The sequence below is a fragment of the Capra hircus genome, chromosome 14 (genome assembly GCF_001704415.2).
Source record: "Capra hircus breed San Clemente chromosome 14, ASM170441v1, whole genome shotgun sequence".
Taxonomy (NCBI): Eukaryota; Metazoa; Chordata; class Mammalia; order Artiodactyla; family Bovidae; genus Capra; species Capra hircus.
In genome coordinates this window covers 49,920,788-49,934,024 of record NC_030821.1, presented here as the reverse complement: position 1 = coordinate 49,934,024, position 13,237 = coordinate 49,920,788, and the positions used below count along the sequence as shown (strand labels likewise).

The window sequence follows — 13,237 nt, the reverse complement described above, 5'->3', positions numbered from 1 at the left end:
CTGTATAGTCCATGGAGTCGCAAAGAGTCGGACACGACTGAGCGACTTTCACTTTCAGAAAGTCCTAGAAAATTGTTACAGGACCAAAGGGTACATGCTAAGGGCAGTGAAACTGGTGGCAAGACCTGCTTTTTTGGCATCCCTCCCTCTTTGGAGATAAAGATATCTCTTTCTTCTGGGTATAGCTCTCCTGAGCGTCTTATGATCTGCTTCAGGGGGAAAAGTGGCATTCAGGGAGTCCTTCCTGTCCCCACTGTTTCTCAGAGTCCTTCAACTTAAAATATGAATAACTCAGTATTCCAAAGTGCCATATTTGAGGGTAGCATGTCTGCACTCCATCATGCCTTCATCTCTGATTGAGGAATATCCTAGCAAATATATACCAGATATGACACCAGAATGTAAGTCTGTGGTCTTTATGTAGGAAGGACTGTTCCAGTGCCATTAATATGCATACCATTCACTCATAGCCTGTAAACTGAGGGCAGAGGAGAGCAGAGGAAATAGCAGACTAGACGGGGACAGAGTCATAGGGTGGTGTCACTAAGATTATGTCTGTCTCCTATCCCTCAGCTAAGTTATGGAATCATAGTATCAGCTAACTGAAGGTAATTTGTATGGTTAGCCCGCTGTGGTATTGTTTTAGAATAAAAATGTATATACATCTTTGATCTTCATCCTGTTTCCTGGCACAGAGAGATATAAAAGCTTTGGAATTTCCTGTGCTGAGAGGGCAAAGCTGTCTTTTGTTCTGTTAATGAGGTGACTTTGGGAAGTCCCCTAAAAATGGTGGCTGGTTGCCAGGGGAGCCAGCCTTGTGAGTAGAAGGTTGAAATTTTCAGCCCCATCCATCCCTGAACTCCAGGGAGGGGAGAGGGGTTGGAGATTGAGTGCAGTGGCCAATGGCCAATTATTTCATTGACCATGCTTCTGTTATAAAGCTGCCAGAAAAACCCAGAAGGAGAGGGTTGGAGAGTTTCTGGGTTGGTGAACTTCGGCTTTTCAGGTGGCTCAGTGGTAAAGAATCCTCCTGCCAATGCAGGAGACGAGATGTAGGCGACTTGGGTTTGATTCCTGGATCCGAAATAGCCCCTGGAGAAGGAAATGGCAACCCAGTCCAGGTTTCTTGCCTGGGGAAGCTGCATGGACAGAGTTGCCTGGCGGGCTACAGTTCATGGGGTCGCAGAGTCAGTCATGACTGAGAGGCTGAGCACTTGTCCGAACTTGTGTTGGTGTCTGGAACTCTGTGCTCTCACCCGTCCATGCCTTGCCTGTGCATCTCTTACGTCTGCCTGTTCCTGAATTATGTCCTTTTATAATAGACTGCTAATTTAGTCAGAAAATGTTTCTCTGACTTCTGTGAGGTGTTCTAGCTAATTAATTGAACCCAAGGAGGGGATCACTGGAACCTCTAGTCTGTAGCCAGTTGATCAGAAGAAGCACAGACGACAGCCTGGACTTGTGAATGGTGTCTGAAGTGGGGGTGGGGTGCAGTCCGTGGCGGGTGAGACCTTATCCCGTGATATCTGTCACTATATCCAGGTAGATGGTGTCAGAATTAAATTGAATTGTAGGGCACCCAGCTGGGGTTGGAGAATTGCTTGGTGGTGTGGGGAAAAATACCCATCCAGGTTACATCCACTGTCAGCTTAAATTCAAATGTCTAGTAGTGACATATAATCTCTTTGCTGCCTACCTACCAAAATTATGCTCTTTGAAAGCTCTCATTTTTCCAGCAGTACTTTTTTCATTTTTTTCTCTGCCTTTGTCCTAATATCCTAAACAGCTTCTTTTTAACTCAAAATTCACTTCAGTTTTTCCATTTTTCTTCATATTTCCGTTAATGAGACATTTTCTGGCTAATTCCCCTTTTAATTCGTGTGATTTAATTCATCTTTTCTGGTCCATATAAGTCCTTACCAGATTCATTCTCCTAAAATATCATGTTCAGTCCCCTGCCTCAGAGCCTTAGAGTGATTTTCTGTTAGATCAATGTAAACTCATCAGTCTGATTTGGAAGCCATTTTTCACTGGGGTTTTCCAGTTGGATCCCAATTGCAATCTCTTAGTGATGTAACGGAGAAGGCAGTGGCACCCCACTCCAGTACTCTTGCCTGGAAAATCCCACGGACGGAGGAGCCTGGTGGGCTGCAGTCCATGGGGTCGCTAAGAGTCGGACATGACTGAGCGACTTCACTTTCACTCTTCACTTACATTGGAGAAGGAAATGGCAACCCACTCCAGTGTTCTTGCCTGGAGAATCCCAGGGACTGGGGAGCCTGGCGGGCTGCCGTCTATGGGGTCGCGTAGAGTCGGACACGACTGAAGCGACTTAGCAGCAGCAGCAATGATGTAATAAAAATTTTTTCTTTGCTAGATTGTTGAATGTTTGCCTTTTTTTTTTTTCAACTCTATTGCCTTGCTAACACTTTTCCCACTCTTAGGATATGTACTTCTCCCCTGACAATTAACATTGAACGTTTAAAATTTTGAGACTCTCAACAAAATTCTACACCAACTTTATTCAGATTCAAGTCGCAATAATAAAAATGCTTCATCAGTACAGAGTACTTTAAATAATTTTCCAAGGCTTTGATATATATTCCCATGTGTTTCACTTCCCTTGTGGCTCAGATGGTAAAGAATCCACCTGCAGTGCGGGAGACCTGGGTCCCATCCCTGGGTTGGAACGATCCCCTGGAGGAGGGCATGGCAACCCATTCCAGTATTCTTGCCTGGAGAATACCCATGGATAGAGGAGCCTGGTGGGCTATAGTCCCTGGGGTCTCAAAGAGTTGGACACAACTGAGCGACTAAGCACAGCACCATGTGTTTTTTATGCACAGTACTATAAACCAGGTAACATAGATGTTATCTTATGAATGAGCAAGATGAGACCCAAAGTAGATTAACACTTTACTAAAGATGGTAAAGTTAGTGTATAATAGATGGGTCTCCTGACTCAGTCCAGTGTACTTTTCTGCCTCTGAATCCATTTGTCCTTGTGTCTCACTTGTAAAACTTAATGTCCTCTCTGGTATTTCCTGCATTTCTTATCTGTTAATTTTGTTGCTCTGATTATTCTGTGATTTTATTTAGAATAGGATGCCACCTAACCTGTTTTATTTTCCATAATCTTGGGCACATAAAGGAACTCCTTATGTTTAATATTTTCCTACTGCAAGCAAACTATCTACCAATTGGAAGCAAATGAGTGCATGGCTGATTGGGCACACAACAACGAATGTGACGTTAGCACACATCATTTATCGGACATCTGTGGTTGGTCCTGTGTGGGGATGGGGTGAGAAGAAGAATATTTGGAAATATTTAGTATTTTTCAGTCCTTTAGGGCAGTATTTTGACCTAAAGATAGGAGAGGAATAATATATACATTTATTTCTAATATATAATACACAGTATGTAATGTGCTTAGTTGTTCTGTTATGTCTGACTTTTTGCAACCCTATGGACTGTAGCACACCAGGCTCCTCTGTCCATGGAATTTTTCAGGATACTGGAGTGGGTTGCCATTTCCTCCTGCAGGGGATCTTCCCAAGACAAGGATTGAACCTATGTCTCCTATGTCTCCTGCATTAGCAGGCAGATTCTTTACTACTGAGCCATAATTTATAATATAATATTTATTAATGCATATTTATATCAGTGATCAGTTGCTCAGTCAAGTCCAACTCTTTGCAAGCCCATGGACTGCAGCATGCCAGGCTTCCCTGTCTATCACCAACTCCCAGAGCTTGCTCAAACTCATGTCCATCAAGTCGGTGATGCCATCCAACCATCTCATCCTCTGTCGTCCCCTCCTCCTACTGCCTTCAATCTTTCCCAGCATCAGGGTCTTTTCCAATGAGTCAGTTCTTCACATCAGGTCGCCAAAGTATTGGAGCTTCAGCTTCAGCAACAGTCCTTCCAATGAGTATTCAGGACTGATTTCCTTTCGTACTGACAGGTTTGGTCTCTTGGTAGTCCAAGGGACTCTCAAGAGTCTTCTCCAACACCACAGTTCAAAAGCATCAATTCTTCAGTGCTCAGCTGTACTGTATTATATATATTCTTTATATACTGTATGGATGTGGAAGTGTTGGTCGCTCAGTCATGTCCAACTCTTTGTGACCCCATGGACTGTAGCATTCTATGCTCTTCTGTCCATGGAATTCTCCATGCAAGAATATTAGAGTGGATTGTCATTCCCTTCTCCAGGGGATCTTCCCAACCCAGGGATTGAACCTGGGGCTACTGCATTGCAGGCAGATTCTTTACCATTGAGTCACCAGGGAAGCCCCAAATATTGTATATATAATCTTTGAAAGTTGAAAAATTTAAAAAAAAATGCTATTTGACTTTTACTGGTCAAGACCATAATAGCTGTAGGCATTTACAGAACGTCATGCAAGCTAATGATGACCTACAAAGATAGCAAGATTTGAATGATATTTCAAGGCTCATATAATTCAGATCTGGAAATGATTTTAGGGTCTTGAGCAATGGATAGAATTTATGTAGGTAGATAAGCAAAAATGGCTTTTCAAATGAATGGGATTTTTATTATCTAATATAATGAGTTTGTGCTTATTTTTTACTACACAACTACAATATGATGTTAGTTGCAGAAAAAGACTGAACAACTGACTGGTATATTTTCTTTCTCTGCAGAGGTAAAGTGTAGGATACTCCTGGCTCTTCTTGAATATTCAGGTAAGAGTTTGCATTATTTTTACTGTTTTAAATTATTATAGCCCACTACCTTAGATGTCTTATGATATGAAGGCAGTGGCTTCACCTGTTTACAAAATAGATGGAAATATGATCCCTACCTTCTCTAAAGCCTTGCAGGGATTAAAAAATACTTCTATAGTATTTTATGATAAAGACATAAAACATGCTCATTTTCAATTACAAGTAAAATGCATGAAAGCATATATAAACGTGTATTTATACAAAATATGATTTAAAAGGAGAAAGGAACCAGGTTTTGGTAAAGTTCCTTGTACAAATAAGTTTTATTGTGAACCTGTGTCTAATTTTTGTTTATAACAAGGATGTAGATGGTTCTGATTCAAGGAGAAACAGATTGTACTTTTTATGGGAGGAATCACAATCAGAAATTGGTTTGGAAGGGCATGGATGCAGAGAGGGGAAGAATTTGTCACTACTTTGCAATCTACCACACTTGGAAAATTTAAATTATAATGAATGGATGAGCCAACTTAAACAAGAGAGCCTTTTTTTTCCTTCTGATGATTGGATTTTGCCTTGCTTTTTGACTGAGTAACAATAATAACGAAAGTATGTCACATTTTTTGAACTTTAATAATAACAGCAGAGTTAATGTACCTCATTTTTATGGATTTCACTGTGTTCTCACAACTACTCTGTGAGAACATTATTATTGTTTCCACAGTTTTAAAGGTGAAGAAATCTGCATTCAAGCAGATGAATCATAACTCGTACATGTAGTCAGTCACCACAAATTTTGGGGCATCCAGAAGATTAGGCATAAAGATACCTTACTGGGTGAATTAATAAATAGTAGGTGGCAGTTTTGAAATTGAGACTTAGATCTGCCAGTTCCAGAAGTGGTTCTGCAATGTGTTGCTTTGTTTATTAATATTCAGATGGGTGTTCTTGTTTTGATTTAAATTTTGTCTTTTCCTATCATAATTCTCTTTCTTTGTTTACTTAATTTCCTCACTCTTTTTTTCCCTATTACATTTGAATGGTACCAAACAGACTAATTACTCCATGTTGTTGGCCACAAAATTATGCTTTTCACTTTAAAAGGGCAGACTGTATCTGCTAAACATTATTCTTAATTGCTTTTTATTTCTTTTTCTTTCTCTAATCTCTTCTTTTTGTTTATTTTGCTTTCATTTCCCTACAACTTCAGAGTAATGACGGATTACTTGTGTGTCTAGAAACCTTCTCATTCTTTTTAGATCAGCAAGCTTAAGATGAAACTTGAGCTTTTTAAACAGCATAGAGTAAATGAAGTGTTAATGTTTTTAAACATGTTTATAGAAGATGAATTTAAGCAGGTTCTCAAATACTGAAATGAAACAAATGGATAGGTAATAATCCGTTTGTTTTGAGTGTGTTCTCACTATATGGAAATTCTTAGTTGGCAAAGAATAATAAGCTGCCATACACACACACGAACAAAACAGAATTCTTTGCTTTTCTTGTTTTACTAGAAGCTGGGAGCAGCTCTTGTGATTCCTGCTCTTGTGACCCCATTGTTCTTATTGATGAAAATGATGAATGAGAATAGCTTTGGTAAAGGATGGACACTTGAATTTTGAACAGCTGCATAATTAAAAGGAAAAGACCTATATGTTTTTCAGTTCACTTATTGGGTTTCTTTCTTTATCATGGTGTTCCTTCTCTAGTCAGTAATAGACTGAGCACCCATCACCGTGTTAGATGCTAGGGGAAGAAAAGAATCTTGGTAATATCACGTCCGATTTCACCTTGCTAAGTAATTTAAATGTTTTTATTTCATCTATCTTTTTTTTTTTTTGAAGTCTATTACTTTAAGAACACAGAGCCTCCATTCAGCTTTATTTTCTTTTAAAATTTATTTTAATTTTTATTGGAGTATGGTTGCTTTCCCTGATACTGGGAAAGATTGAGGGCAGAAGGAAAAGAGGGTGTCAGAGGATGAGATGGCTGGAAGGCATAACGATGCAAAGGACATGAACGTGGGCAAACTCCAGGAGATGGTGAGGGACAGGGAGGACTGGAGTGCTGCAGTCCATGGGGTCGCAAAGAGTCAGACACAACTGGGCAACTGAACAGCAACGACAACATGGTTGCTTTGCAATGTTGTGTTAGTTTCTACTGTGCGGCAAAGTGAATCACTTACACAGATACGTGTATTCCTTCCTTTTTAGATTTCCTTCCTATTTAGGCCACCAGAGAGCACTGAGTGGAGTTCCCTGTGCTATACAGTAGGTTCTCATTAGTTATCTATTTTATGCATAGTAGTGTATATATGTAAAGCCCAATCTCCAGCCCCCTTTCCTGCCTTGGTGTTCATATGTTTGCTCTCTACACCTGAAAAATGGTACAGATGAACCTATTTTCAAAGCAGAAATACATAGAGAACAAACATATTCCATTTATCTTTATCACAGATCTAAGAAGTAGGAATAGCTCCTATTTTAAAAATAAGAATCTAATACCTAGAATCATACACTTTAAAGATGGTGGAATGGGTAGTTGAAAGCAGATTATCTGCCTTTGAAGTCCCTGAGCATAAATCACACTATATGCCAACTCCCCCTGGCACTGATGCTGATTGTCCCCTGGGAAGCAAAAGCATGTAAGCAAACTCTCACAATGCTAGGTCATTAGCCCTCCAGCAGGGGGAGACACCCCCAGGCCTGAGATGGGGCAGAGAGAAGTATACCAGCTTCCTGAAGGAGAGGGGACATTTCAAAAGGGGAGGTAATATTTCAGTATTTTGATGAGTTCACTTTTTTTTTCCTGCATCAGTTTTTTTTTTAATTTTTTTTTTTTTTTTTTGCTTTACAATACTGTATTGGTTTTGCCATACATTGACATAAATCCACCACAGGTGTACATGAGTTCCTAACCCTGAACCCCCCTCTCACCACCCTCCTCATATCATCTCTCTGGGTCATCCCAGTGCACCAGCCCCAAGCATCCTGTATCCTGTATCGAACCTAGACTAGCGATTCGTTTCTTACATGATAGTATACATGTTTCAATGCCATTCTCCCAAATCAACCCACCCTCTCCCTCTCCCACAGAGTCCAAAAGTCTGTTCTTTACATCTGTGTCTCTTTTGCTGTCTTGCATACAGGGTTATCATTACCATCTTTCTAAATTCCATATATATGTGTTAGTATACTGTATTGGTGTTTTTCTTTCTGGCTTACTTCGCTCTGTATAATTGGCTCCAGTTTCATCCATGATGAGTTGACTTTTTAAGAACGATTTCATGTTTGCTGAGTGGAGAGGGAAGAAGGGTGTCCCACAGCCAAGGGCCCATGAACCAAGAATCACCCTTTTAAGTCAGACTGCTGCTGCTGCTGCTACTAAGTCGCTTCAGTAGTTTCCAACTCTGTGCAACCCCATAGACGGCAGCCCACCAGGCAAGAACACTGGAGTGGATTGCCATTTCCTTCTCCAGTGCGTGAAAGTGAAAATGGAAAGTGCAGCCACTCAGTCATATCTGCCTCCTAGCGACCCCATGGACTGCAGCCTACCAGGCTCCTCCGTCCACGGGATTTTCCAGGCAAGAGTACTAGAGTGGGGTACCGTTGCCTTCTCTGTTGCTGCTGCTGCTGCTGCTAACTCACTTCAGTTGTGTCTGACTCTGTGTGACCCCATAGATGGCAGCCCACCAGGCTCCCCTGTCCCCGGGATTCTCCAGGCAAGAACACTGGAGTAGGTTGCAATTGTCCCCTCCAATGCATGAAAGTGAACAGTGAAAGTGAAGTCGCTCAGTCGTGTCTGACTCTTAGCGACCCCATGGACTGTAGCCCACCAGGCTCCTCCGTCCATGGGATTTTCCAGGCACTCGAGTGGGGTGCCATGCTTTCTCCAGCCTTCTCTGTTAAGTCAGACTAAATCGTCATTTCAAGAAGCCAGAGAATGAATGCATACATTTTCAATTCACTTAATTCAGTTGTTACTCTACTGATTCATTATTTTCATTCAGTAAGTATTTGTTGAATATCTACACATTGTTAGAAATTATGTACAGCAGAACAGGTGTTTTGCTTTTTTCATAGTTGAAATTGGGAAAAGCTGTTTCCCAGTTTAGCCACTTTATAATAACATGTAAAACACTCTTTTCCATCTATTAGAATGGGGCATATGATATTTAATAATTAAGGGAAATGTCTAACATATGTTGTTGTTAAATTAACAGATTGAACCATATGAAATTGACATATTCAATCATGTTGACCTACCAAAATAGCAAGTTCATAGAGTTCAACCTAATCAATAAATATTTTTGTTATATAATTAACTATTTTTCATATTTAATCTTCTTTCTAATAAAATTTTCAAGACTAGTTTTTCCTAACAGTGAAACTGAGTAACAAGCAGCAATTATCTGTACCTATGCCATCACTTCATGGGAAATAGATGGGGAAACAGTGGAAACAGTGTCAGACTTTATTTTTTGGGGCTCCAAAATCACTGCAGATGGTGATTGCAACCATGAAATTAAAAGACGCTTACTCCTTGGAAGAATAGTTATGACCAACCTAGATAGCATATTCAAAAGCAGAGACATTACTTTGCCAACAAAGGTCCGTCTAGTCAAGGCTATGGTTTTTCCAGTGGTCATGTATGGATTTGAGAGTTGGACTGTAAAGAAGGCTGAGCGCCAAAGAATTGATGCTTTTGAACTGTGGTGTTGGAGAAGACTGTTGAGAGTCCCTTGGACTGCAAGGAGATCCAACCAGTCCATTCTGGTTGAGATCAGCCCTGGGATTTCTTTGGAAGGAATGATGTTGAAGCTGAAACTCCAATACTTTGGCCACGTCATGCGAAGAGTTGACTCATTGGAAAAGACTCTGATGCTGGGAGGGATTGGGGGCAGGAGGAGAAGGGGACGACAGAGGATGAGATGGCTAGATGGCATCACTGACTCAATGGACATGAGATTGAGTGAACTCCGGGAGATGGTGATGGACATGGAGGCCTGGCGTGCCGTGATTCATGGGGTCACAAAGAGTCGGACACAACTGAGCGACTGAACTGAACTGAACTGACTGATGCTTTGGTAGTCATTAAAAGCAGGTGTTTCATGTCCTTGGTTAAACAACTTTAAAAAAATATGCCTTTTCATCAATAAAGCAAGGAGAACTCACTGCTGATAAAGGCAGCATGTTTATTTATGTTATACACTAATTATTGACAATGCTTCTTCATTTCAGAAGTGTGCAAGCCCTCAACATGTTCAGTATACATTTGGGAATATGTTGATTTTTCACCTGTGTTGTTTTTCTAGTACAAGTAATTTTTCAGTGTACAGAATGTGTGGCTTGGTGTTTATGTTGCTATGTAGTTTGTATATACCCTGTGTCTCAGAGGAGTGAACCCTTTAGGATTGAGTTCTCAGAGGCACAGCTGCTTTCCATTTGAGAAACCTGAGGTCCAGAACTGGCAGTTCATAGGGTCAACATACCTTCAAAGGAGGTCAGTCAAAAGTCCAGTTAATTGCAGAATATGTATGCTAATAAAAGTCGATTTATATTAAAACTGTAAATATATAATTATGTCAAAAAATATAGGGATTTCTGAACTGGACCTATTGATAGCTTGTGAAATTGAATAGGTGACTTCAGGAGATTCAGATCTGTTTCTTGTTACAAGTAGTCAGACATCAGTACTCTTTCCCCATGTGTGTTTTATATTAGTATTTGAATAGGCCTAGTAGACAATTTTTTAAATTTAGTATTAATAATATTGTATTTCATTTGCTAGTGCAAACTGAAAAATTGGGCTTTGAATTCCCTTTAGGGAAAGTGTCACACAACAATGCATATTATGTTCCATCACTAAAAAAAAAAAAAGTAAATAAACCTTATTTTATTTCCTTGGATTTTATAAAACAATTCGGTGATTGGAAAATCAAGTCACCATATCAAGTAAGAAAAAGATCTTAATGTTTCTAACATTTTTTGGTGTTCCATGTTTTGTAAAAAGCATACCTACTGAAAAGTATGTGCTCATGAATCGAGCTTGAATTCACATTTTTCCCATGGTGTGAGTTCAGAGAGAGAATGAAATAACAGTGAATGCAGATGTTAAATGAACTGGTTTAGTTCAACTATGACATTTTGCAAAATCATCTTTATGTTCCCCTGCATCACAGATAGCGAGACTCAGCTCCGAAGAGACATGGTTTTCTGCCAGAGCCTGGTGGCCACCGTCTGTGCCTTCTCCGAGCAGCTCATGGCGGCCTTAAACCAGATGTTTGACAACAGCAAAGAAAATGAGATGGAAACATGGGAGGCCAGCAGAAGGTGGTTGGACCAAATCGCAAATGCAGGAGTTCTTTTTCACTTTCAGTCCCTTCTATCACCAAACTTGGTAAGGAATCACAGTGCCTCCCACTGGCTGTGCCAAATGTAGCACACATTGGGACCTAGTCCCAGTAAAAAGTGGTTGTTCATTACTGTCCTTCCCTAAATAATCTGCCTACGATGCAGGAGACCCTAGTTCCGTTCCTGGGTCGGGAAACCCCCCCGAAGTAGGGAATGGCAACCCATTCCAGTAATTTTGCCTAGAGAATTCCATGGACAGAGGAGCCTGGTGGGCTACAGTCCATGGGGTCACAAAGAGTCAGATATGACTGAGTGACTAGCAATTCATTATTATATCTACAGCCATCCAGCTCTTTTAAAAAGGTATATTTTTCCATGGGCAAATATACTTTTAATAAGTAAGTAGAAGGTATTTCTTCTTTCCTAATTTTTATTTATTCTCAGTGGCTGCTAAAAGCTGAGAAAGCCTCCATCTGTTACTAATTCCTGCATCCCTAACCACCAGCTGAGAAAGGTCAGCAGAGGAAGGAGGGTTTGTCTGTGTTGGTTGCTTATTTCCGGTACAGAAGAGTCTGCCATGATACCCTGAGCACCCCCTGAGGTCGATGTTCTGGAAGATACTCTTAGAAGAGCTCTAATGACTTGCATGCCATACTGTCTGACAATCTGGTTAAAATCTGCACGTGTCAAACGGTTTTATTTCCTTCCTTTGTGTGTGTGTTTGTCCTGTTAAATCCAAGAACATTGCCTTAATTACTGTAAAATATTGTGTGTTTATGCATCAGTGGTCCACAGCAGAGATGAAGAAAGCATCTCAAAAATATTTGAGGAGACTGCAGTGAACTTAGAGGTTTTTCACACATACTTCCTATGGTTCTGATAGTTGTCATGATGTGTCAAGGCAAATATGTTCATGTTATTTAAACCAAAGGTGCATGTTATATATAATTGTGATTTAAGCATGAGGTTCTATTTGTCTTTTAAAGTACACATAGTAAATGTAGCTTTCAAGTAACATGGTTGAGTTTTTAAATGAATAGATATGAGTTTGCACATCAAAATAATGTTTTTCTTCAGTGGTATTGAGGATAGGGTAATAGCTGTACTATATGGTCATAAAAAGTTCTGGAATGATAAGGACATTCATTGAATAAAATTCAATGAAACAGTTACATTATTTTGTAAAGACTTTATATACTCCATATGTGTGATTAACTTCTTATTAGGTTGCTAATATAACCAAATAGAAAAATTTTAATTAAAGAAAATTTTTAAATGTTATTGTTCAGTTGCTTAGTTGTGTCCAACTCTTTGAGACCCCGTGGACTGCAGCATGAAAGGCTTTCCTGACTTTCACCAACTCCTAGAGCTTGCTCAAACTCATGCCCATTGAGTCCGTGATGCCATCCAACCATCTCATCGTCTGTCATCCCTTTCTCCTCCTGCCTTCAATCTTCCTCAGCATCAGGGTCTTTTCTAATGAGTCAACTTTTCACATCAGGTGGCCAAAGTATTGGAGCTTCAACTTCAGCATCAGTCCTTCCAATGAATATTCAGGACTGATTTCCTTTAGGATGGACTGGTTGGATCTCCTTGCAGTCCAAAGGACTCTCAAGAGTCTTCTCCAACACCACACTTCAAAAGCATCAGTTCTTTAGCTCTCAGCTTTTGTTATAGTCCAACTCTCACATCCATACATGACTACTGGAAAACCATAGCTTTGACTAGACAGAGCTTGGCTGGCAAAGTAATGTCTCTGCTTTTTAATAAGCTGTCTAGGTTGATCATAGCTTTTCTTCCAAAGGACAACTGTCTTCTAATTTCATGGTTACAATCACCATTTGCAGTGATTCTGGAGCTCAAGGAAATATAAAGTCTGTCCCTGTTTCCATTGTTTCCCCATCTTTTGCCATGAAGTGATGGAACCAGAAACCATGATCTTCGTTTTCTGAATGTTGAGCTTTAAGCCAACTTATTCACTCTCCTCTTTCACTTTCCTCAAGAGGTCCTTTAGTTCCTCTTCACTTTTTGCCATAAGCATGTGTCATCTGCATATCTGAGGTTATTGATATTTCTCCTTGCAATCTTGATTCCAGTTTGTGTTTCATCCACCTTGGCATTTCACATGATGTACTCTGCATATAAATTAAATAATCAGGGTGACAATATACAGCCTTGATGTACTCCTT

General features: G+C 40.1%; 1 protein-coding gene across 1 annotated transcript in view; it reads left to right on the top strand.

Annotated features, from left to right (window-relative positions):
- Nucleotides 1–13,237, top strand: part of PREX2 (phosphatidylinositol-3,4,5-trisphosphate dependent Rac exchange factor 2) — a 305,631-nt gene that overhangs the window by 196,217 nt on the left and 96,177 nt on the right. The window contains exons 31-32 of the mRNA XM_018058434.1: nt 4,672–4,713; nt 10,877–11,094. Of these exons, the coding sequence (XP_017913923.1) occupies nt 4,672–4,713; nt 10,877–11,094 (260 nt within the window). The remainder of the gene's footprint in view (nt 1–4,671; nt 4,714–10,876; nt 11,095–13,237) is intronic.